The sequence below is a fragment of the Uranotaenia lowii genome, chromosome 1 (assembly GCF_029784155.1).
Source record: "Uranotaenia lowii strain MFRU-FL chromosome 1, ASM2978415v1, whole genome shotgun sequence".
Taxonomy (NCBI): Eukaryota; Metazoa; Arthropoda; class Insecta; order Diptera; family Culicidae; genus Uranotaenia; species Uranotaenia lowii.
The window spans coordinates 85,045,455-85,071,973 of NC_073691.1; the positions used below are offsets into that span (position 1 = coordinate 85,045,455).

Genomic DNA, 26,519 nt, shown 5'->3' on the forward strand with positions numbered 1-26,519 from the left:
TTTATTAGTTAATTTAATATATCGTGAAAATTAAAAGAACATTTCAACATTATGAAAATTCTTGTCAAATAGAAAGTTAGAAGAATTGTAGGGGAGAGTGGGGATACTTGATCCCCTTTTCTTATTTTCACCATATCTTTTTGGAAAAATTTAGCAACTCGCCGTCTTTGACATTTTCTGACAGCTTGTAACTTCAAGTTTCTATGCTCCAAAAATTTGAACGATACTTGAACCCCTTGATGAACGAGAAGCATTTTCGTGGGAGTAAAAAAATTGCGATTTTTCTGAAGTTAGGGGAGACTTGATCCCCTATTGAAGGAGACTTGATCTTTTATTCAGGAAGCCCGAATCCTTGTATAAAAATCAAACAAAACCCCAAGATAGAATGTTAATTGACTATTTTGGTCATGTTTGTTCTCATTTCACAACTTATAGCAGACATAAGAAGAAAATTCTATAAATTTGTCTCAACGCTAATAACATTGCATACTTAAAGGCGCTATTTTTTATAATTAAGAGAAAATTAATTATTTTTGCTCTTTTCTTCAGACAATTGTTTGATAAATATTAGTATTTGGATAAATATTAGTAATTTAGTGATCAGCAATCATAACGATCAATTTTCAGAAGAAGAATATGCCGTTTGGAAGGGGGATCAATTGTACCCAACTCTAGGGGATCAATTATACCCATAATCAACATTTTAGAAAACTTTTTCTGAAAAAAGTTGAGGGTTTTCCATTGCTTTGAAAATATGGCATTATGAAGTTCATTTTACGCTCGAACGATTGATACATTGGAACAAATATTTTTTTCATAATTTTCTCATGTAACGAACATTTTAAAGTGATGAAAAAAGATCTTCAAGTTACATTTTGTGAAATTTTTCAAACAAAGTTCAATTACTCAAACAATTATTTTGTTAAAATTTTTTAAACTACAAGCATTGTTATTTTACTCATTTTGGCACATTTTTCTAGAACATTTGATCTTTGTAAGACATTCCAGTTTCGAGATATAGCTAAGGAATCAAGTATCCCCAGGGATCAAGTATCCTCATTCTCCCCCCTCTGAGAGAGTAGAATTTTATAAGAAGCATTTTAATCACATGTCATCAATTCTTTCCTAATGGATGAAAAATGAATGTTAATAAATAAATAAATGGGAACAAATGTTTCATTTTCATTGTTTTGAAATAAAAGTGTCGTAAATAAAAAGATAGATAAATATATCTTGAAATGGGCTTGTGATATGGCTCTGTTGGTAAGTCAGTTGCATAAAGAGCCGATGTCCGTTGGCTCATTTCAGCACCTTTCATGCTTCCTCATCTAATCTATCCGTCTATAATTTTCATTGGTTTCATTTGATTCCTATTAGAATGTACATTTCACTGAAGTTCAATTAATCATTCATTTTTTTTTTTGTTTTCTGAAACATCATTCTTTTGGAAGAACATAAATCGAAGTTTTGAATGAGAAAAAAACTAAGTTTCTTGCATTTTCGCTTTCCAGGACTCAATTTTCCAAATGATTGCGAAAAAATATTTAGAGCTTGAAATTGTAAACTATAATTTCACTTGAAAATTTAAAAGAGATTTGCTTATTTTTAGTATTTTAAATAATCTTTTTCCAATCGATAATGATTTTTCAAATCATTTTCATAATCTTTAGGAGTCGCTACAAAAAACACATCACATCAACATAAATCACGGTGATTAAACTCCTCATTTAATTATCTGTCTAGGGTTATTTTTAATCGCCATTTGAAAAAAGATCATTTTTTCAATGCACACATTAGAAAGGATTCGATGAAAAATCTTGCACAGTATTTTCGCTTTCCATAAGAAAGTGTTTCTACGGCTCTTTGTGACAGATTTATTCCTAAATTAAATGATTTTAAACGGAAAAGAAAAACTTTGTAATATTATTTTAGTTTTCTTTTATTACTAGAAAAATGTACCAACTGCTAATTGATTGACATTTTACATTTAAATATTACAGACGATCGCGATGTATCTATCGTCTGATACATCCATGTCAACGAGGTTGTCTATTTTTGAAATTCAAATAGATCCCACCTTCAACTTGGGGAACCATCAGGCTTTTTCCTATCCGCAAAGGATTCTGTGTCCTAGAAGATGGCGTAATCTCAAACTTGGAAAGGATCCAGAAGAAGACGGTCTTCATTTCCATCAGCGCAAAGCGATTCCCCAGACAGTTACGCGGCCCGATTCCGAACGAAAGGTGCACGAAATTGCCCAAACTGTCACGGCGCTCCGGAGCAAATCGATCCGGATCGAAGCGTTCCGGGTCGGGGAAGTATTTTGGATCCCGTTGCAGCGGCATAGCAGGGATCCAAACAAAATCGCCAGGGACCAGAGGGATTGACTTGTCGTCCCCTAAATCGAGATTATACGGTTTGGTGCAGACACGATCGATGAACTGAGCCTGGGGCCATTTGCGTAGTGTTTCTGTAAAGAACAAAAATGTGTTTCTGCGGTTTAAAATGATTAAACTCCTGTCAACACTAACCTGTTACGACTCTGTCCATGTAAGCTAGAGATTGGATGTCCTCGTAGGTGATTGGTTCGGATCCTTTGGCCTTGAGGGTTGTTTTGATTTCGGTATAAAGCTTTTCCTGCACCTCCGGATGGATGGCCAGCTCGTGGGCCATGAAAGATGCAACCTTCGATACTGTGTCCAGCCCTCCGAAGATGAAGACGAAACATTGCGATACGAATACGTCGAGCGTCCAGTCTGAAAAAGGATGCTTTTTTGAAAATATTTCGTATTGTAAAATTTATTTTTATTGGCTTAAAATGGTCTATTCATGAAATACAGTCTAGCTGTATCTTGAAAATTTCTTTTTTTTTTATCGGTTTTAAAAACGAAACGAAAGCTTATTGATCAGTGGATCGCTCTTCCGCCATCTCGACCAGCACACAAGAACCCTTGGGTGTCCCGAGATGGCCGAACAGAAAATCAAATTGACTACATCTGCATCAGCCGAAAATGGAGAAGGAGCCTTCTCGATGTCCTTAACAAGCGAAGCGCGGACATTGCATCTGACCATCACCTCGTCCTTGGCGAGATACGACTGAGAGTTGCGCGTGTCCAACGGTGAGAGAAGAAAGTCGGGTGTCGATACGACGTCCGTCGGTTGGAGAACCCAGAGGAGAAAAGGGCATATGTAGAACAGCTAGAATCCTGAGCCTCGAAACTGTCGATTGACAGAACAGACGAAGGACAGCGGTGTGGAATCAAGCATTTCATCTTAATCACGACGAGCCATGATATTCTCGGTAAAGTCTGTGGTAGTGAGTGGGTGGATGTCGGATGAAACCTGGAGGATGATCGATGATCGGAGAAAGGCGAAAGTCGGAATTAAGCAAACGAGCTTGTAGACGAGACAAGAGAGCCTGAACAAACTCCCTAGCCGAAGAGGGAGAAAGAGCCGTCGCCAGTGGAGACATCCGATTACTTTGTGAAATTTCTCGCCACCTCAATGGTGCAAGGACTAATGCTAGAATGCCGCTGAAAGACCTAACAGGTCAGTTATTGATCGATCGAACAGATCAGCTTAAACGTTGGACTGAACACTTCGATCAATTCTTCTAAGTCCTAAAAAGAAATGGTCAACAGAACCCGCAGTTAGAAGCGCCAACAGTAAGTCGCATTAATGGCGTCAACTCGAAAGCGCCCTCGCTGGATGCAATAGCTGGCTTTTCGCTGACATTTGGAATACTGCATCATTCCCGACTGGCTGGATGTGGGGTTCCTCGTAAAGGTCCCGAAGACAGGTGATCTGCCAGAAAGCGGTAACAGGCGTTGATACGCGGCCTAACGTTGATCTGTACAACCCTCAAAGTACACTGCAAGGTGATACTCCGACGGTAAGAAGCTGGATTCCGATCTGGACAATCGTGCGTGGACAACATCACAACACTACGAATAATACTGGAACAAATCAACGGATTTCGAAAAAGTATTCGACCGACTTAACCATGAGAACATCTGGGCGGCTCTAAGGCGACGAGGAGTCATCGAAGCACAATACGAGACATTTTCGAGCATGGTCCTGCACGACAGTGTCTTGCCTGATCGAATCCCAGCAACTTTTGGAGTGAGACAGGGATGTTTCTTATTACCGCTACTTTTTCTAATCGTAATGGATAAGATTCTGACTGGATCGATCGACTGTGCACCGAGCCGAGGATTTTCGTGGAATCCTTCAACAATGGAGCAACCGAACAATCTTGACCGGGCTGACGATATTGCTTTGCTCACCCAAACATAACCGGATATGCAGAGCAAACTCGACGACCTCACCGAAAGTTCCAAGACAGCAGGTCTCAAAGTCAATGTCAGAAAGACCAAGTCTTCGAGGCTTCGAGGAAACTGCAGCAGTGTAAGGAAGACGCGAAAAAAGCATTTTACAGCAATCTGTTTAAAAACGCTAGCAGTAGAAATACGTGGAAATACTTGAATTCCATATGTGGTAACCGAGTTGATGAGCAAGATACACCGAAATTGATGATCAATGGAAACCTTTCAAGCGATGCGAAGATGGTTTCGGATACTTTCAACTGCTTCTTCGGCAACATAGGGCCCCAGCTTGCATCTACTATAAACAGCCAGAGAAATACCAACCGATTTGGAGCCCTACAACACCTACGAAACTCAATTTTCCTGGAACCAGCAACCGAACAAGAGGTAATTTGGAAAATCAAGGACATTAATGCCAATAAAAGCATAGGTCCTGATGGAATACCTGCGCATTTAATCAATCAACATCACCGATTCTTCTCGAAATTGCTTCGTGACGTATTTAACAATAGCCAGAGCGCGAAAAAAGCGTTCGATACTATAGACCATGAGATCATACTGAGAAAACTTGCATACTATGGCATACGAGGCAAAGCTTTGGAGCTTATTAGAAGCTTTCTTGCTGGGAGATATCCATTTGTGTCCGTAAATGGAGTACGTGGAGTGATCGAATGTTAAAAGTGGGAGTACCTCAAGGAAGCAATCATGGTCCACTTCTATTCCTGACATATGTAAACGACCTGCCAAACCTGAATTTGAACGGGAAACCACGCCTTTTTGCTGATTACACATCTTTGTTCTACACCGGGAATGATTCTATAGACATAATCGAAAGTATGCGCGTTGACATAGAAGTTTTAAGAAGTTACTTAGATGAAAATCTACTATCATTGAATCTTACGAAATCAAAATACATGATTTTGTCCTCACCCAGAAGAACAGAACAAGTAGATACATGGCGATTTGATAGTAAGATTCAGTACCAATCGAAAAGGTAAACCACTTTACATATCTCGGTCTAGATATTGATTGCAAGCTGAAGCTGTTAACTCGACATTACCTATTACTCCAACTGTCATCACCAACCGCCACCACCGCCCGCCATCATCAACCGCCACCAAACCACCCCCTGAACGTTCACTTAAATTGAGTTATTTTAAAACTGAATGTGAAAATTTAAGTGTGATACATGAAATAAACAAACATAATTGTAAACAAATCGATAAAAATCAAAGAAAAAATAAAGAATGATGAGGAGGTTTTACGCCCACTGGAGAAGGACCCCGACTGAAGTTCCACTCCCACGGGCTTTTCCCTGCTAAATTAGAAAAAAAGTCGATGGAGATCAACACAGGCAATCCCACCAGTTTCATGGTAGCTGGGCAACAGGTTGAGAAAGTGGAGTGCTTCCAGTATCTTGGTAGCCAGATTACGCTGATGGAGGTACCAGAAAAGACATCGAAACCCAGATCAGAAAGGCCCGATTTGCGTTTGCGAGTCTCCTTAACATCAGGCGCTCATGTCAGATATCTCTACGAACGAAAATTCGAATCTTTCAGTCAAACGTCAAATCCGTAATGCTGTACGGGTGCGAAACTTGGTGCACATATGCGGTGACGACGCGAAAACTAAGAATATTCGTAAACCGCTGCCTACGGAATATCATCCGCGCTTGGTGGCCTGGTAACTGGATCTCAAATGAGGAACTTCATCGCCGGTGTCATCAAAGGGCGCTAGAGGTTGAGATTTGGGAACGTAAGTGGAGATGGATTGGGCACACGCTGCGAAATGGTGAGAACGAGATTTGTAGAGAGGCGCTTGAATGGAATCCAGATTGACATCGAAGAAAAGGCAGGCCCCAGAAGCTCGTGGTAGCTTAGTCTAGCCGCTGAAATACGCACAATTGACAAGAAACTTGGCTGGCAGCAAACCAAGACGCTGGCTCTAGATCGCCAGCAGTAAAATTTTTTATCGGCCCTATGCATCAGACAATCGACGCCGGACCCTTGTCTTAAGGATACATAAGTTAGAGCAACGAAATGACTGTACAAGAATTCTTTGTCTGCGTTCTGATGAATGTTGTTTATCCTTTGACAAATCTAGAATTTTAGTGAAGAATTGATCGATGAAGCTGAAAACTGTAAAAAACAGGGTTTTTGGTTTGATTGTTACTAACCTGGTATGGTGCCAATTTCTTCAATAGGATAATCCTGAGCAGTACTTAGACCAAGATTGTTCAAATCTCGATCAGTGTCTTCGAATTTAAGCTTCTGGTCCCGGGCCAGCATCAGTAGATGGATCAAATCCTGCCTTACGGTACCTGTTCTGTCCCGATAGTCAATGATATCTTTGATTGTCTTCCGCATAAATTCAGTACACTCCGGTCCAAATAGCGTAAATCCAAGCATTTTGGCGAGACTTGGGAATGAACTAAACAGTACAAACTTGAACCATTGCCAATTGTTTAAATGAGTCATGTATCTGGACATCTTGTAAAACTCATTCTCGCCGTCCTTAACGTTATTCATCTGAAGGCCAAATGCACAAGTGGCAATGATATCACAGGAGACTTTTGTTAGAAAATCTTCAAGTTCAAACTCTTTGGACTCTCCGGGAGCGATCATCGATTCCAAAGTTGCGTTCAAACCGGAACAATACTCATTGATAAATCGTAACATATGTCTCATCTTGCTGCCCGTGAAGGCTGGACTAAGAATTGATCGCATGTTCTTCCATTTGACACCCTTGAGGGAAAACAGTGCGTTGGAAAACAATGGATCGCTGTGTTCGTCAAACTGGAATCGACGATCGATGAAACTATCGAAATCCTTAACACATATCTGTTTGATTAAATCAAAGTCCCGGATCACATATACTGGTCCCATGAAATCGAACAATCCAAATACTTTGCTGGTAGGAAAAGCGCTGTACAGTTCCTGGAACACATTGTAGAAGGAAGCTTTTCCTAGGATCCATTTTCCAGAGTTTCCCAAAAAGGGCCACGCAGGTGGAGATGGGATTCGATTCCGAGCGAAATAATCATGGTTTCGTGTGCCGAAGTAATACGCAGCAACTCCCAGACAAAGCAGCACCAAAATCGTATTCCAGGAGAACAACCAGCAGCAAACAGAGTAGATAAAATTTGTTATCATTTCGCGAATGAACAGGGCGAAGGCTGACCGCGAACTGAACCGACTATCTAGCCGAATCTCAAAGTCACGGTCGTTAAATCAATTTACCTTTATTATCGTAGTTTGGGTCCACCAATGAATGGTGTTCAGATTGCATTTTGTGCTGTTATAATGTTACCATTTCTATGTGGCGACATTTTTGGACGGTTGCCATTACCATATATAGAAAGCAATCAGACAGTACGCGACGCTTAGGGGAAATTGATAAGCGCAAAAGGCATAATTCATTCAAATTTCAAGACTTAGGAAGCTGTTGTCTGAATGATTTATGAATAAGTGCATTTATTTGCTGTTTTAAAACATTTGTTGCACTATCGCAATTGTGTAAGTAACGTGATTTGCTTGAAAGACGGACTAGGAAATAGAAGTAAAATAAGAAAAATAGGACATTTTACTCGAGAGAAGGAGAAAAGGAAGGACGTTTGATTAACCCTGACACCTCATTCATGCACCTATTTTTTCTTTTGGAATCTTATAGAAATTTCTGGTTTTTGAAGCTTTAAATTATATTAAAGCTGGCTTCAGATAGAATTGGAACACAAACATTTTCCCTTATTTCAGTTATTTAATATTGAATTCATATTGTTATCCACAAATATTGTTCCTATTCGCATAACAGGCTTCTAACGCAATGCATAGAAATTTAAAAAAAAAAAACTGAACAACAGTTGTATTGAGAACTTGTGATTAAGGTTACCCTTAACCCTAACTTTTCCTTAAAGGCCATGTATTGAAATCTGTCGAAATATAAATACCTGAACTTCTATTCTCTTTAAGAAAATATTTAGAATATATTTTTTCATATTCAATTTGACAAAACGGTATAATTCACAATTGTTAGCCAAAATGAATAATAAAATAAAACTGTTAAAACTGCTTCTATAGACAACGGCCCACATCGAGGCCGAACGGGGGGGAGAGGGGGGGGGAGAGTTCAAGGGGCTTACCCCCCCCCCCATGAAGATTTTTTCCTAGAAAAAAAATTAACTCAAGGAATGAATTTACCGTAGTAACGTGCAATATGCAAATGAACTGATCAAATGTTGTATCCCAATTATTACTCTTTTTTTTCATATAGAATCCCAAAATTCAGTTCTGTCAATTCCCGTGTATTTCCTTTTATCGCGATGAGTGGATACTTAGTTTTTATTGTGCCGTAACAGTATTTGTAGAAACGTGTCTTGAAATTGTTGTGTAATTTTTCTTGTTTGTTGCGTGCTAACAAGGTTAAAAATCTTCAGAAAGGTAATTTTATTTCCCTTTAGATGCTATTTTACGCCTTTAACTGTTTTTCGTATTAGAATTGCTGAAGAGTTTTTCGGATTCAGCGAAGTTGTTCCTGCATCGGATTGCGAAGTCGTTGCATCCAATCATGGGGGTCATAAATTGATTGCGAACGGATACGCCTACAATTTGGACTCCAAGGTATTTACCATGCACAACTGAGGAGAAATTGTTTTTCAAAAATAAATAATTTGTTATTTTAGACCGATGATTGTTGGTTCTGGGAGTGCGTAAGAAGGCGGAGAACCGATACCGCCGAGAAATGTGGTGCAAGGGCGAAACCCGTTATCGAGAATAGCAAACACGTGTTAAGGAAGGAACCCATAACCACTTGCCAGATGCGCTTCAAATGGCAAGCCTGATGTATCGAGATCAGCTTAAACGACGATCTATCGAAGGATCCGAAAGGTCAGAAAAAAATAATAAGAATATGCACGGCCGATGCTCCGATAGAGGTAATGTTGCCTTAGCTATATTGACATTATTATATGAACTGAAATGAGGTGAAAATATGCACACGGGGCGGGGATTTGAAGACATAGGTAATCGATTTCAAGCATCAAATTTTGTGCAAAAGTCGCAAAAAAGTCGTCCATATGAACAATTCACTATTTTCGCACTATCGACGTTATTTTGCATTAAATTGAGTTGGAAATTTCTTGGACAGCCCGTGTTTCTAGGTTTACTCAAAGTTCTAGGAAGGCCCCATGTTTCTAGGTTTTCCAAAGCTAGGAACGATCCCCTAGCCCAGTTCGAACGCGCATCGTGAGGAAGTATCCTCGTAGTTCTTGTCCATGTTTCTAGATTTACTCAAAGGCCTCTCTGTATCTGTTCTTAAATTCTGTTTTTCATATAAATGTATTTGAAAGGTTTTATTTTTAATTAAAGGTACAGTCTACAATGTCTAAATAGGCGCAAAGACGGACTATTCAACGACAGCGTGCCAGAGCTATCCCAAAAAATCCTAGTGATTTTAGTGAACTCTATCCAGCGTTCACTTAAACACTTGACGATCGACCATTCTTGCTCAAGAATATTGAATTTGAGGAGGGAAGAATTATGTTCTTCGCAACATCCCTTCACCCCCAAAAATTGGTTGAGTCGGAGATGGTAATAATGGATAGCACATTTTCGAGTGCACCTTGTGGATTCAAACAGGTGTTCACAATCCACGGTTCCGTGAAATCCAATGACGATCGAGTGTTTCTTCCGATGGCATATTTTTTACTACCGTTTAAAAATGACCAAACATATATCAAGGCTTTAAAAACCATGATATACGTCGGAATACAAGGTTTAAATGGATTTCAATTTGAACCTGACGGATTTCGAAACGGCCATAATAAACGATGTCAATCGAGTGTTTCCGAATGCCACGCACATAGGATGCTTGTTTCATCTGTCGCAAAACATTTGGAAACGGATTCAAAAGCTGCATCTGGTTCAATGCTACGCGAAATCCCTCAAATGCCAGCTTACTTTTCGACAAACGCAGGCTTTAGCGTTTTTGCCTCCCGATGAAGTATGTCAGGCGTTTGAAGTGGTCAAAGCGTCCGCGCCAATTGAAATGTTCCCTTTACTACACTGCCGTTGGAAGCATAATTGTCACATGTTACAAAAAGGCAAAGCGAGAAAAACGCAATCAAAGTTTCACAAAAACAATTTGCTGTTATTGCACAGTTTCGCAATTTTTGTTGACTCCAATGCCGTGGATCTCTGAAGTATGCTCCTATCAAATGAGCCTCGATCAAATTTTTCGAAAATGAACTGTTTTTTCAATGAAAATCGTTGGGTGACATTTATGCCGCGAAATTCTATGAATAGTCGAAAAATGGACGCATATTTGTCATACCACGAACATTTTCCCAGTAGATGTTTGGTTTAGTATTTCGTGTGTGGCTTTTGTGTTTTATTCGTGAATGGAAGCTTAAATTGAAAAAATCATGTCTGAATCGGATTATTTGAAAGCGATTATTATCTGGTGACAAACAAAGCCTTTAACGGGGCGATCAATAAAACAGCACGGAGGAGCAATTTGCGGCAGCTCACTCACTTATCAGGAAGCAACATTTCTTCAACTAATTGTCAGCTGCCGTGCTGAAAATGTCGCAACCACGAGAGAAGCGATACCAGAAGAGGACAATCAATCCGTTTGAAGTGAATACGGTCCTGGGACAAGTTCCAGATGAAGTAACTCTGGCGGAATAGTTCGTAAACATTAAAAACAGACATCACCGGTATTTTGCGAAGTGCGTCAAAATCAAAAACTCAAAGCAAAACCAAAAAAATGGTCTGCTAAAACCACCGACAATCACAAATGGCCATTCTGGCTAATTGTGGACTACAGTTACACGGCGCTGGAAGAGTAATAATTTGACTGATGCAGTGAAGCACGTACGTTTGCATGCACTCTTCCAAGCGCCAGCAACGAACCCGAAGCAGTTTGCAGAGTTTTTCTTGCACATGCTGGGATGTCGCGAAAACAGTGACCCGCCCCCTCTTTATATCTCCGTGATCCCTTCCCGACTATCAAGAACACGTATGCCAAGTTTGGTGAAATTCTATTAAGACGCTCCAAAGTTATAACACGGTCTTTTCTAAAGTGTGACAAATATGCGTCCAATCGTCTCAGTGTGACAGTTATGCGTCCATTTGTCCCAGTGTGACAAATTGACTTTGAATTTTTCTTGAAATTTCTAGAATAAACTTTATGTTTCGACAAAGAATTTTAATAATACGTATCAAATTATGACGATTGGCATCAAAAAGTGAAAAACGTAGAAATGTCACATGTGACAATTATGCGTCCAACGGCAGTACAGTATGTGGAAAAAGTTTACATAAAAGGAAAAACACGGTCAACAGGTCAGAGTGGAAAACCTCGAATTCCGCCCACGTTTTGGTGCAGTGACCAGTTATCTTTGAGAGGAATTCCACGTACTTCAAATAGCGTCGAAGGATGGCACATCAAGTTCAATACCTTGCTGAAAGGATAGTTGGAGTTCAAATTTTATGAAGTTCTGCAAGCATTCCGCCAGGGAGAACAGGCTATTGCTTTGGAATTGCTTTGGAACGCTCAAGGAGAAGGCAAAATAAACTAACTAAAAAAAAAATTGCGCATAAAAAATGCTATTCGAAATAGAAATTCTGGTGGAATGACGCTCTTAGAGCATATTCAAGCCCTCGCATTAATTTAGCAAAATAAATAAATGCTTATTTCGTTGATTTATTTTTGATTAGATTTTGTTTGTTTGTTTTGTTATATTTTTGGTATTGTTTCGATAAATATAAGTACATGTTACGTTAATTAGGTTTTATTTTCAAATGAATGACATCCTTTTTTTTTGTTTTAAATAACATTTGCAACAAACCGCGAAGTGATTCATTTAGCAACTGCCTAAACGGCCAAAAAGACACATTCACAAATTGAAAAACCGCGTAATGTTACAAACCGCTGAATGGTTAACCGCCAAAAGTGTCAAATGTCAAAAGGCAAACCGCCAAGTGTTACAAACCGCCAAATGGTAAACCGCCAAACAGGTCCATACGCGAAATGTCATACCGCCAAAACGAATACCGCGAAATGGATTACCGGGAGCTGTGATACAATCCAAAAGTCGATCACGCTTCCTATATAGTCTGTTGTACGGTAAAGGCGTATCACCACACTTTCATGCTTTCCAATACACAAATGCCCTAGACTAACAGCAGTGCTTACAGCTTCAACACCCTTAAATCTAAATCCTACGAAGCTCATCTGATGCTTGCGTCTCCGCCAGTTCTCCATTCCTTTACAAATTCTTCTACCTAGCATTTCATCTCGCCGCATGTGTCAATGAACATACTTAAATCACAGATAAACTTAAATTATACTTAAAAATAAGGTGGTCTACGATACCCTACAAAATGTGGCCCACGATTCCCCACAAGCTATGATTTGCAAATTGGTTGCGTTTGTGTGACTTATTGATGTTGCATCAAAAATTCCTTTTCCACGTTAAAAAACATGAGTAAACTAAGATCATAAGCGTATTAGCATATTTTTGTTATGAACTTTAGGTTCCCCATCGATGCAATTAGCGAGTTTTTGTTTAATTTTGAAATATAATTTAACTTTTTTTTAAAGATATGTTTTTTTTAGAGAATTAGGATTTTACTTATTAGATCATCTTGAAAGTTGTACATTAATAACAAGCTTCCAGTTCTGTTACCATTGCCCAATCAGAACCCACCGAGAGCAAGCATTGAGAGTACCGTAAACTGGGGGAACTTTGATCAACGGGGTAACTTAGATCAACATAAAGTTTTTGCAGATAATCATCATTAACTAAGTATAATGTTAAAATATCTGAAAACTATTTACTACTTTTGAAAGCCTGTAAATTGAGTTACAAATAAGCTGAACTTGGTTTTTATTAGAAGATTTTTAATATTACTTAAAATATTATTTTAAAATCTTAAAATATCTGGTTTTTTGAAGCCTCACAAACAAACATCTCTCCTGATCAAATTAAAGCATTTAGGAGCAAATGGGATGTTTAATGTGAAAGTTCAACTTTTTTCTTGGTTTAGGTTAAGTTTAGGTGCTATTTTTATGGAAATTTGATGATAATTTTAGGGTATTAAAAAAACGACCATTTTCCATGAAAAAGCCCGTATAGAAAAACATGCTTAAAAACCCAATCAAATGGTTAAGTTTGAAGAAAAAAAGAACATGGGAGTAGTACGAGGACTTCGGGAATTGCATGGAGGTAAAATTTTAATTGTTTTTGAAGCCAACAAATATTGAGAAATGTTTATAATTTTTGCCCCTAAATGTATGCAGCAACATTGTCCATCTTTCGAGTATATTTGTTTTTGAAAGAAAACGTTGCAAAATTCAATTGAATCCAAACAAAAAATTACTGTTATCGATGTTTTGAGCCTTGTGTTCTAGAAGGCTTCAAAACAATAAATTTGAAGATGTTGAGGTACGTAAAAACCATAGTGATTAAAGTTACCCCGAAACTTGAAATCTGGTTTTGTAACAAACATTTAATTATTACCACCAATGTCGTTTGAATTTACTGTAATCAATGATCATGTTTAATACTCCTCACCTCACTAAGGGTTTTAAAGCTTTTAGGTATTACGAAAAAGCAACCCCTTCCAAAATATTCAAAAATGCATGAAAAAAGTGATCAAAGTTCCCCCAGTTTACGGTACTCAATCTGAGTGCTTAGTAGATATAATATTCATCGATTTAGTATCGACAATCCTTCCCGCCTTTATTTAATATATGCTTAATTAATAAGAACAAAAACTGTAAGATGACTGAAACGGACCTTAGTTAGTATAAGATTTAAATATTTAAACACAATAATCACACATTTAGCACAGTAGCGATCACTCCAAATAATGTATGTATGTATGTAGATAATCCACCATGGGTGCACGAATTCACCGCAGTTTCGCCAACGTATGCGCAAAATTGCATTCTTCAGATTATAAGTACGGCCAATCTTCTATGCAAATCACCACATACCCGACACCATGGCTTCGTGTGAACTGTAATGTAATGAATGTATTTCGTGTATGTGTATGTCTTATTTGTAGAACGAGCAAACAGTTTCGCAACCGTATAAAATTCATAACATTCTCAGTGTTATGAATCTACGACAGGTATTCCGCATGCGTGTAGATACCTGCCCAGCTGGCAACTGATTGAACATTCTTATATAATATAATCAATAAATGAAATAGTTATACAACAGAATAGCCTTACCTTTATACCCAACTTACCTCAAGACACACTAAGCTTACCTTTAGCTGTAACCGACTTTATTCAGTATCATAACCATATTTATTTCCATCTGATCTAAAATAAACAATTTTTGAAGTAGGTATTAAAAAATTGCGATGCAAAATATTTTAAACAAAATATCGACAATGATAGATTCATTTTAAGTACAAAAAACTAAGAACAGTAAACAAGACCACGTCCTACTAATAACAATTCAAGGAAGTTGTATTGTTAAAATAAACGAATAAAAAAAAATTATATTAAATGTTTACATTATGTTGGCGATGTACAATCTATAGGAAATAAACAATTACTCAGACGTTAATTGCGATATAAATAAATAGTACAGTGAGATTCGAGAAAAGAGGATCTGCACAATTTTTAAGTATACTAATAACTGCAACTGTACATTCCATAAATATCTGAAAATAAAAGAATCTGGTGCTAAGGTGCATATTTTATTCGATGTCCAAGTCGATAGCTGAAAATTTAATAAATCACCATATTTCATCATGAAAAACAAATTCCAACAACAAGCCATACGAAACTATGAGCGGCTCGAACTCACATCGGGGGGACTCAAATTTGAGTCCCAGTTATTTGACAAATGAAGATCCTTATCGATGTTCCTAAAATATTGTATGTAAAACAAACTAATTCGCCGCTGCATCTAGAAAAGCATAGTGTGGACTTGAATTGATCGTTAAACTAGTTAAACAATTATAGGCCAGGTCTTGAATTATTTCATTTCATGTATCCCACATATGAGGGAAAATAGAGCGAACGGGTTCACTTGCTTTTACCGTACCGTAGTTGTGCCACTGGTCTGTCATTTTTTGAATAGAATTGAGACATGTCTTCGGTCAACCGAATAACATGCGGACCCGAATGGAGCACAATCATCGCCTACTTGAATTGAATGAATTTTCCTATTAGCGAAAATTACAAGCCACCATTACAAGTGATTAAAGGAAAGAGAAAGGAGAAATAAATTTCATACAGGATCTTATCTATGGTGTCTGGATCCCACTTGCACCTGTGGGAAAGTATACATGTATGTCTTTTTTTAGTGCGGGAATAACCTGATTAACATTACTGCGGGGTAAAAGAGAGATAGTTAAAAAGCAACATGGAATTTCCTCACCGGTTTCCTTTCCGCAAGCGCCGACGAATGAACTGGTAATTTCTCCTATCGTCGCAACTGGATTTCTAAATCACCCACCCATTATTAATTTATTTTCGGTAACAAACTCCCATGTAGCACACAATCCAGACTATATACTCAAACGATAAACCAAGGTAACACATCATCATTCATAAAATTTTTCAGTTTGGAATGGCCCACGCTCGCCCACGCATTATCAATCAATGCTCTGCTCTTTCTTCTTTGCCATGCCGTTTACATCTTCTTGTTAGTTGAAACCCAAATTCATCGCGATCAATCGCAGCAAGCCGGTAGATTTTCATGCCTGAACACGTCGAGGGATGGAAAACTAAATGATGCCGGTCCATACTTTTATTGCACTTTTAATTTTCACTAGGCGATTTTCACATTTGCCATATTTTATTCCAAGACAACTGACACTAAAGGAAGTATAAAATTGAAGCCATTGCCTGGCAGGCAAATATCGCATTCACACTTAAAAAACACCATCAATACAATCACTTTTTGTGATTCCAAATCCACTCCACACGTATCAACACCAGCCTTTCGGAGGCTCCTTTGCTGCAACGGAATCTTTTCTAACAGATTTATTTGTGAACGAAAACACCACCTTGGTCACTTTTACTCTAATATCGCTTTCACAATCACACAATTTCAAAACTTTCCCATAGAATTCCGGTTCAAAAAATTTCAAACACTTTCGCCGTGCAAATTTCACGAACCCGGCTCAGCGTGGGAAACACGACCGCACGCGACAAAGGCTTATGAATGAGTGAGTAGCGATCACTCCAAATAATGGATAGAAAGTATTCACTTTACACTGATGACACAAATCAAAATACACTAAATACTTATCCACGAGTTTAAAATAAGAGTTGATAATGATACTTAAAGGTTCGACTTGTTCCTTTAGCAGGAACACACCCTACACCCACACACGACACACAAGTAAGCTTGTAAATATACAGGACATGAAAATTTTACGAGATTGTGTTTTCCTGAGAACATCCGACCAGTGCTCATTGTTAAAGCCGACCCGAGGTTCTCCGCAATCTCTGCTCTAGCTTAGCCAAGCAAAAGAGGCCACATGTGAGCCCACCCTCACTAGAATTTTCGTGGCTTGATCAGGAGTTCGGGGGCAGTTGTAGCTGGCCCTTCTGGCCAGCTAAGTAAATAATAGTTCATAAATTAAAACAAAAAATAAATATCAAAACTCATTTCTGATCAGTCAAAATAACAACATGAATAAGTAAATATTGTTAACGATGGAATATTCAAATAAAAAAAAAACACATAAAATTTTAAAATTAGGCATCTTACAATAAACAAATGATGAGAACTTTAACAGTTTAAACAGTTTAACAGTTTAAAAACAATCTATTTAAAATATTGGACACAACTTTAAAATGTATGATTATTGAAATTTTCATGGATACATTTCTTTGTGATAGGATACAATTTCGATTGAAATACAGGATTAGTCTCAACAGCAAAACACAGCGTCATATGTAGAACAAAAGCACTTCACTGACGGTATAGAATTTTCACACCAAACATATTTTGATTTAATGATCAAAACTTGTTAGACCCGTGCTTCAACTTGTTTTTCGTAGGTACCTATACCGATTCTTTATGACCACTTTACTGCCGTTCTAAGCAAGAATGTCCCATGTGACTTTTGGGTCATTTTCACTTTTTTGCTGGAAACGGTCTCTTTTAGTGTTAACTTTCGAATAAAAACACAAACAAGTATACTTTGTTCTAAACTTATACAAAATTTTCATCAAGGTGGTTGTCTCTATGTTGATGATTCTACGCAAGAATGTCACACTAGAGAAAAGTCTATGAAAAATGCAAATTTAATCAAAAAATTTGTCTTAAAATAAGTTCAAACTGTTGAATTTAATGTTATTCACTGAAAAGAACACTAAAATAGAGGGCAGAGGAAGAGCGAGAAGCCTTGAGTGTTTTATTCAGAGAAATTTTCACTAAACACTTTTTGGTAGGCACTACTTACAGGATCCATACTCAGCTATACATTTTTATAAACAAAGAGGAACGTATTTCTCAAATTACGGTTTAACATGAGTTTTTGGGAAAAAATAAACTACGCAAGCTTTTAAAATGATAGGAAAATTGTAGTCGTGTGACAGTTTTTCGTAGAACTAGCATCGGCATGCGTTCTGATTCTACGCAAAAGTGTCACACGGAGCATTTTTGGCTCTAATTTGTTTTTTTTTTTGTAGGAATTGTAATTTTTTGGCAGAAAACATTGTAAAATGATTAACTTGAACTGTTCACTACGAAAAAACTGTCGGTGAATTTTTAGTTTGAGAGAAAAATTGGAAATATAGCTGATATTTCAATCGCGTTTTTCTCGTTTGCAAGTTTTCCCACATGGGACAATCTTGCTTAGAACGGCAGTTTACTTCGTAGCAGATTTTTCCTAGATCACAGTAATAGCTAGAAATAATCGTCGCATTTTTGAGGTAACTGCAAAGATATTATATTCTATCAAGATACCCGGCTGCGTAGTTTTTACACAGATAAATTGAAAAAAAAGCTAATATACCTCAAACTTGCATATAAGAGACAAAGCACAAAATTGAAAAGTCGTTATTTAGACCGTTATTTTAAGAGTTATTTTAGACCGAAAACTTGACAAAATCTGGAACACAAAAGGTGAAACAGTTCCCATTTTATAAAGTTTGATTATCGCTTTACTGTTTGAATTTCCGTAGAAAACATCAAATTTTTCAATAAAATACCTTAAACTTTATTTATTTCCTATTTAGGAATTTCGGAGAAATCACAGCGCGGCGTGACAAAAGAAGAATTTGAAATTTGTTCTGGCCTCATAATAAAACAACCATGACATTTGAAAACACGCTCCATTCCGTAGTGCAAACCACTTTTGGCAACTTTTCAACTTTCACACTGCGAAAAGTCGATTTTCGAGTATTGAACCGAACTTGGCGAGTCAATGGTGCCAATTTTCACTAAAAGGCGAACCTTTTATTTTGCCAGCTCAGCTGAAATTCTAGACGCTCCGGAGTCTGTCGATCAGTCAGCCAGTATTGTTCTGGGAAATCTTTTCATGTTTTGCTTCTCGAACATCAGCATCAGCTTTCGGTGATCTTTCCTAGCCCATGTATTTGGTCCATTGCATTTTCTCAATGTGCTCTCGTTTCATTTCTGTTCGAATGAATGAATGGATGAATGGAGGAACATTTTCTTTTGTTCGTCCTCCTTCAGCATCGAAGGGACAGATCTCGGAAACTGAAAGATCGAGCAGTGATGATACGTTGAGATTCGTGATAATTGCGATGAAATTTGATAGCGATGAATACGGTAGTCATGTTTTCCAAGCTCAGTCTATGGATCTTGATGTATTCATACACAGGTGTGCGGGTGCAGTAGAAGCTTCAACATGACTTGATGATTGTGGATCACGAATATATTCTTATTCGAGCTGGCTGCAGTGTTGGGTTTCTCATAATTTCAGATGCAAAATCAATACTATCCATTTCCACTGAATCGAGGTCTCTTGAACACCGAAAGCTTTAAAATTGATTTTCACAACTTTTTCAACTGGAAGTGAGTCTTTATCGCGGATTCCTTCATCTCCGATTCATATTCGGCATTGATGGTGCAACAGAATCCCAAACTGTCAGGAAGTTGTGAAGGTACCCACGCATTGTGATTGAAATTTCGATTCTTCTTTTTTTTTTTTGCACCTAGTGAATATCGTTTGTTCCAATTTCAATTCCGACAACGATGGGTGGGGTACAAGATATTCGAAACCGACTATGTAAAACCGGGCCAGTGATCCTTCAAAGAATTCCGAACCCATTCATAAACGTACCTACATTAATGGGTGTTGATTTAACTTCAGAATCGAGAGTGGAATCGAAGAAGTTATTGGAAAAATCTCACAGCATATAGGAAAATCTAAAGTATTATTTTAATTGAAAGTTTTTCGGAGATACACAAAAGAAATGATTGAGAAAAATAGATATCAAGTTGAAAAAAAAAAAAATTAAGGCACTTTACTTTTATGTTTCGCATGATTACATCTTACAAGGTTCCAGAAACTCCTATGGAAACAATGAATTTTTTAACTGCCTTCATCCCTTGAAATCGATAGTACCGAAAAAGTTGTTCTTTGAAACATTCTCAACGTTAAGTGCCTCTTCCGTGGCTCAATTTTTATTCGACATTTTTGGATTAAGTAGTGTCTGTAACACGTTTATTGAAAATTTGGAAACGAATGGAACTGGCAGTTTTAAATTTATTTTATAAGGAAAAATAGGAGTTCTTCTGAAATCGTCAAAGATAATCAATAACAGGTACCGTAAAATTAGGCAAATAAGGACATGGAGGTGAATCGGGACACGAATGTGAAAAATTGTTGTGATCCAAGTATCAGGCAATCTACACATTACTTTTTAATCCTTTCAGGACCGAAAACTTCCTTAATTTATTGCGTAATAGCAAATATAAATTCAATATAGTTTATGTGGCTTGAAAGAATTGAAAAAAAATTGTTTTTTGAAGTCTAAAAAATCGCAAAACTTAATACCATGATAAGTTTTTTTCCGGTTATATGAGTTCGTTCAAATCAATGAAATCAATTTTTTCCACACAATAACACTTTTCGACAACGGTAGTTCAGTTATTTCACAATATACGATTTTTCACTTCTGGCTAATTTATGGCTAATGGGTGATGGAAACGAAAAGTTATTCTTTCTCTCCTTAAGAAAACCCGGTATGATCTGTCAAAAGTTGGGTGAAAGTTTAGCTGCCTCCCACTTGCCTTAATGTAAAACCATCACCCAAATTCGGCATCGCTTTGATCGCCTATTTGATTATTTTGCTAACTGGATCGAAGTAGTCATCGACTAAAAATGACGTGTTTTCCCACGCTCTTAGAGCATCTGTATTCGTGGTCTATTCTTGGGTCTAATTTATACAAGAATTGAACCAAAGAAATGAGATCCGATCCAATGAAAAAACTGGCAACTGCACTCGTGTTCCATTAACTGTCAAATGGTTTAGAACTGCGTCAAATTGGATCCAAATCTCATCAGTTTTGGATCAACCTTATACCAGCTCTAAAAAAAGTTGAGTTGAAACTGGTATAATGGATCACCAGTGCGGTTGCTCGGGTCGGAATTTGGGTCTAAACCGGCTGTTTGGACCACGGATACAGGTGCTCTTAGCCTCAGTTAATTTCTTAAGTTATATTTTTCATATATGAATATCAAGTTAAAGAGTAATCCTATTCATGTCGGTGTAGAAGACCTTAAATGGAGCAAGCAATATCTGTCCAACGGTTCTTCCGAGTCATCAGGCACGGACTTCTGCTCCAAGAATGTACGTCGGACTGTCAAGCAGAAGGTCAACGAGTGTGCGCGAATCGAGCAGTGGATAATAGGAAGTTCCTTGTCAGCAGATTGTAGTACAAAGGTACATGCGAGTTTAGTTACAGCATGGTCGAATCGACGATGGATACCCGAAGGTTTATTCGAGATTGACGCAAAATCCGTTTGGAAATCAGCATTAAAAGTCCTCAAGCTAAGAATTCCCTTTAGCTTTAACTTCTGCTTCGTCTCAGATTTGCAACAAGTTCTGTAGGTGTCTTAAATTTTGGTTCTAGATCAATGCTGTGAATTAGTTCATTGATTTAGATTTTTGCAGAACTGGAACGGTAAATATTTGTTGAATTTATGTTTCGTTATGAAACTTCCATTAAACTGTTTGTGCACATTTTGAGACACTTTAAGGATTTTTTTAAATAAATAAATTGTTATCTAATTTTAATTGCCGCTGGGATATATTCTTATTTAATTTTTGGCATTTCGGCGAGTTGTGAAAATTCAAGGTAGAATATTTAGAAAGAACATGAAAGTATTGTAGGTGGAAAGATCAAAGCTAGAGCGCTTTGGGTAGAAGAAATTGAATAGTTGGTGAAAATGTGAGCAGGGCTTTTGTTTTGTGAACAGCTTTTGAACTACTTGCGTGATTCTTTGCCGCGCGCCGCACGCAAGTAGTTCAAAAGCTGTTCACAAAACAAAAGTTCTGCTCACATTTTCACCAACTATTCAATTTCTTCTACCCAAAGCGCTCTAGCTTTGATCTTTCCACCTACAATACTTTCATGTTCTTTCTAAATATTCTACCTTGAATTTTCACAACTCGCCGAAATGACAAAAATTAAATAAGGAAATAAATAAATTGGTATGAATTTAAGCTTGAAATAAACTTAATACTTCCTTTTTTAGTTTAATGCGATTCTTATTTTGTTAGCGTATGCTAAATCTCTAACATAATAAGAAGGCTTGGCCTAATGATTGTTATGGGTTAATTTGCCGAAAAGCTAGGTTTCAATAGTACCGTCAAACGGGGCAACATGCAAAAGCAGGGTTAGATGCAACATTTGTATACCACAACACTCATTTAATTTTTATTTCAATATACTGTAATAAAGTTATCATTCAATGATAACAAATTGATGATGACATAGTTTTTAACATCGTGAAGGAGTTTTTTCAGGTTTTGATTTTCATAAAAAATTTAAAAAATCGAGCAATAAATGTACAAATTTTTACATTTTTCGGTGTCTTAAAAAACTTTGCCTAGTATGACGGATTGGCTTAATGATATCACCTACAAACTTTATATTGCTTTCATTATACTATACCAACACTGTTGGTTTATAAATATTTTTCGAATAATCACTAAATTTTTTTAAACAAATATTTTTATAATTCAGTTAGCTGTCTGGGGCAAAATGCAACAAAATGCAAATCAGAACTAAATCTCATAAATCGCGTTTCCATATGCTGGGATGTGAATGTTTTGCATTATGCGTTCGTTAACATTAAAATTTCATCCATCCTAAGAATTATTTTCATGATTTAAGCTAAAAGAATATTTTGTAGAATTTTTTACCCCTAAATGTATGCAGCAGATTAACACTTTTTTCTTAAAAAAATTTTTGACAGAAAAAAATGGAAAATTTAATTTGAACAACACCAAACATTACTGCAAACGGTGCATTATGCGTTAAAACATCACAAATGTATCAAAAACTATAAATTTTTAAAAGTTTTCATTCGATTTTTCATTAATTATAGAGTTTGTTGCAACTTACCCCTTTTTCTTAGTAGGGTGAAAATCGCATGTTTTTGTAAATTTAGAAGAAAATGGTAAAAGCAATAATTTTTCTGACTACGTCAGTTTGGTGTCCCCTCGACCTTAAAACTTTTGATGTACAAGAGGTATGATAATCTGTAAGCATTAAGATTTTAGAAGCCATTGAAGTTGAAAATTGTTGCATGTTGCCCCAGTTGACGGTACTTGATGCAGATGTTTGATAGAAATAGATACAAAAAACCAGCTGAAGCTAAAGAAATATTAAGAATCATGAGTAGGTCACATAGGTATCATTTCGGAATTCTTTATTTGTTTCGAACAGTTGGGTCTGCCTCTTCTTCGATGACCTTCTGGATTCCAATCTAGCGCCTCTCTGCGAATCTCGTTTTCATCTTTTCGCAGCGTGTGCCTAATCCATCTCCACTTACGTTACCGAATCTCGATTTCTAGCGCCCTTTGATGACACCGGCGATGTAGTTCCTCATTCGAGATCCAGCTGCCAGGCCACCAAGCGCGGGTGATATTCCGCAGGCAGCGGTTTACAAATACTTGCAGTTTTCGCGTCGTCACCGCATATGTGCACCAAGTTTCGCACCCGTACAACAATAAGGATTCGACGTTTGAGTTGAAGATTCGGATTTTTGTTCGTAGAGAGATCTGGCGTGACCGCCAGATGTTTCGGAGACTCGCAAACGCAAATCGGGCCTTTCTGATCCGGTTTTCGATGTCTTTCCTGGTACCACCATCAGGCGTTATCTGGCTTCCAAGATACTGGAAGCACTCCACTTTCTCAACTTGTTGCCCAGCTACCATGAAACTGGAGGGATTTCCTGTGTTGATCTCCATCGACCTGGTCTTTCCTACATTGATTTTGAGACCCAGAAACTCGTGGCGGCGAAGCCTAGCCGCTGAAATCCGAACTGTCGACGAGAATCTTTACTGGGACCTGGTGAAGACGCTGGCTCCGGATCGTCAACAGTGGAGGTCTTTTACCACGGCCCTATGCACCGGAGGATCGGCGCGGGATCATTAAGTAAGTAAGTTCGAACAGTTGGAAGGAAGTAAAATTAGTCAAACCTGTCCCAAGCCAACACCGGGGTAACGGTAGTGCTGCAATTATTGTTGATGAATTAGGCATGCACAATATTTCAATGTGCGATCGGGACTTTTCGAACCGACTCGGGTCAGAAGAGAAGAAAAATACTTTGAAAATTAATTTTTTTAATCTGAAACTTTGTAGATCAGATTAAGTGGTTCGCTGTCTTGGGAACAAAGTTGGAAAAAAACCAATATCTACAATTGTTTCATATGTTATAATGATTTCAGAAGTTGATGAAGCTTTGTAGAAAGAATTGAGTGTATTTTTAAGTGATTTCTAAAGGCTCGTGCATCGAAAATAGCACATTATCGCAATACCACCATTTGTGAGATTATTTCTAACGATATATGAAACCTATTCCATCTGAAATAAGCGTGGCAATAGGTGAAACTAACAATGTTTTGAATGATTGAAAATACTTGTTTTGTATGAAAATAAAAAAAAATTGTTTTTACATCTTTACATAAGGGAAGGAAATGTAAAATTTCTTCAGTCGATAACCCACTCCACTGTTGCGATCCGGAGCCAGCGTCTTCACCTGGTCCAAGTAAATATTCTCGTCGACAGTTCGGATTTCAGCGGCTAGGCTTCGCCGCCACGAGTTTCTGGGGCTGCCTCTTTCTCGATGTCTGTCTGGATTCCAATCTAGCGCCAGTCTGCAAATCTCGCTCTCATCTCTTCGTAGCGTGTGCCTAATCCATCTCCACTTACGTTCCCGAATCTCGATTTCTAGCGCCCTTTGATGACACCGGCGATGTAGTTCCTCATTCGAGATCCAGTTGCCAGGCCACCAAGCGCGGATGATATTCCGCAGGCAGCGGTTTACAAATACTTGCAGTTTTCGCGTCGTCACCGCATATGTGCACCAAGTTTCGCACCCGTACAGCAATACGGATTTGACGTTTGAGTTGAAGATTCGGATTTTCGGAACTTTCGAGTTTGTTCTGCATATTGTAACCGTTCGTTACAAAATCTTTATGTTTTTTTTGTTGGTGCCGTTTAATTAATTGAGTGAACGTTCACATTGCTAAAAATTTGTTAGTTAGATTGTCTAAATTGTTATTAGTTAGTTTGGGAATTGTAATTTAAATAATCGTCAACACACTGTAAAATTGTCAACACACTGTACACAAAACATAAGTGGGACTTAGGAAAAATGTCGGAGTAAGGAAACAGGTGTGGAACATGGGTGTGAGAACTATTCAACCCTGCTTCATCAACACCCCATTTTGAATTTAAAAATTGGCGGTTTTCCCTGGCCAGATTCGGCCATTTGAATCTAGGCGGCGAGTGTGACAATACGTTAGAGTGGAGTTGTGAGTTTATTGTAGAAAGTTGTTTGAAGGTGGAAATCTTTTGGAAGTAGCAGGCTGTCGAAGCTATCCAGGTATGCCTTGCGAAAAGCAACAGTGATATGCAAGAAATTGCTGCGACGTGTATGCAAATTTGGTAATATTTTCTGTACGTCCACAGGACCTTTTTGTTCTTATTCAAAATTCAAACTCACCCGTCACGCTCCTACGGCCTAACGAACTTCCCGTTCGTTACGTCTAACCCGTAAAGGATCATCGATATCCTCTGGTCTGCGGGCCATAACCACTAAGGAGGATTCCCTCGGACCGAAAAGGGTCCTAATTTCCAAGGAGGGCCTCTCTCGGCTTGACCAATCGGGCCAGCCTGGGTCAGTCGATAAAGTCCATGAGAGAAGCGCCTAGCGAAGCCAGAACTCCACGCGACTAGATCCTAAAGTTAAACCGGACTAGTCATTCCCACCCATCGTTCCGTTGCATTGATTTCCGTCGGTGCACATCAGAGTGGCATAGGAGCTGACGAGCTCGCCATTTTGAACGAAGCAGAGTCATCGTAGTCGTCAGGAGCAGCGGTACGTACCAAGAAAAGTTTGCGCAAACACACCCCACACACATACACTTTACAATAAACACCTTTAATTTGAAATAGTTTTGGTTCTTTTCATTTCCTTCAATAAATTTACTTAATTTCCTCAATTCAAAGTTTTGATTAATTACAATAGCCCAACTCAGCAAGGTGAACCTTCGAAAGTCCGCGACGTCCTTACAGTTACCCAGTAGCAGGCAGACCCTCAGACCCAGCTCGAGGGGTCTCTTGTTCCCGAGATAGAAGTCGAGTAGAAGTAAAAATAAATTAAAGTAATATTTTGGCGCCCAACTATTAGTTCGCGAAAGGTAACTCGAGGACACGTTTAGTATACAAAAAAATCTAAAGATTTTTCGCCGGGTGGAAGGAGAATACACAATTAGAATTCTAGTTGTGTAAAATCCAGACGCCAACGCTCACACTACAGACTGACACTTATATTTGATTGATATTGAAGAAGGGATTTCATTCAAGTGCTTTCAGCTTTTGGGGTGGGATATTGGCTAAACATGCTACGAGAGTTGGACGTGTTTGGATAAGTAAGGACAATTTACAATTTTTGGTTTTCAAAGGTCCTGGATGTTAAATAAAAGACAGCCTGTAAAATAGTTTTATTC

At 38.0% G+C, this 26,519-nt stretch overlaps 1 protein-coding gene across 1 annotated transcript; it reads right to left on the bottom strand.

Moving 5' to 3' along the window:
• Positions 1-1,923: 1,923 nt before the first annotated feature.
• Positions 1,924-7,529, bottom strand: LOC129754140 (cytochrome P450 9e2-like). The gene is made up of 3 exons (XM_055750024.1): positions 6,502-7,529; positions 2,532-2,756; positions 1,924-2,470 (listed from the first exon to the last, which is right to left on the bottom strand). Exons 1-3 carry the CDS (start codon positions 7,475-7,477, stop codon positions 2,037-2,039), a joined length of 1,635 nt encoding a protein of 544 aa, XP_055605999.1. The 5' UTR covers positions 7,478-7,529; the 3' UTR covers positions 1,924-2,036.
• Positions 7,530-26,519: the final 18,990 nt, after the last annotated feature.

Bases quoted from the DNA above. Each gene is read 5' to 3' on its own strand.
- LOC129754140 (XM_055750024.1), bottom strand. From the start codon at position 7,477: ATGATAACAAATTTTATCTACTCTGTTTGCTGCTGGTTGTTCTCCTGG. The intron at 2,757-6,501 runs GTTAGTAACAAT...ATCCTTTTTCAG, and splicing joins AGAAATTGGCACCATACCAG to ACTGGACGCTCGACGTATTC. The intron at 2,471-2,531 runs GTTAGTGTTGAC...TGTTCTTTACAG, and splicing joins CATGGACAGAGTCGTAACAG to AAACACTACGCAAATGGCCC.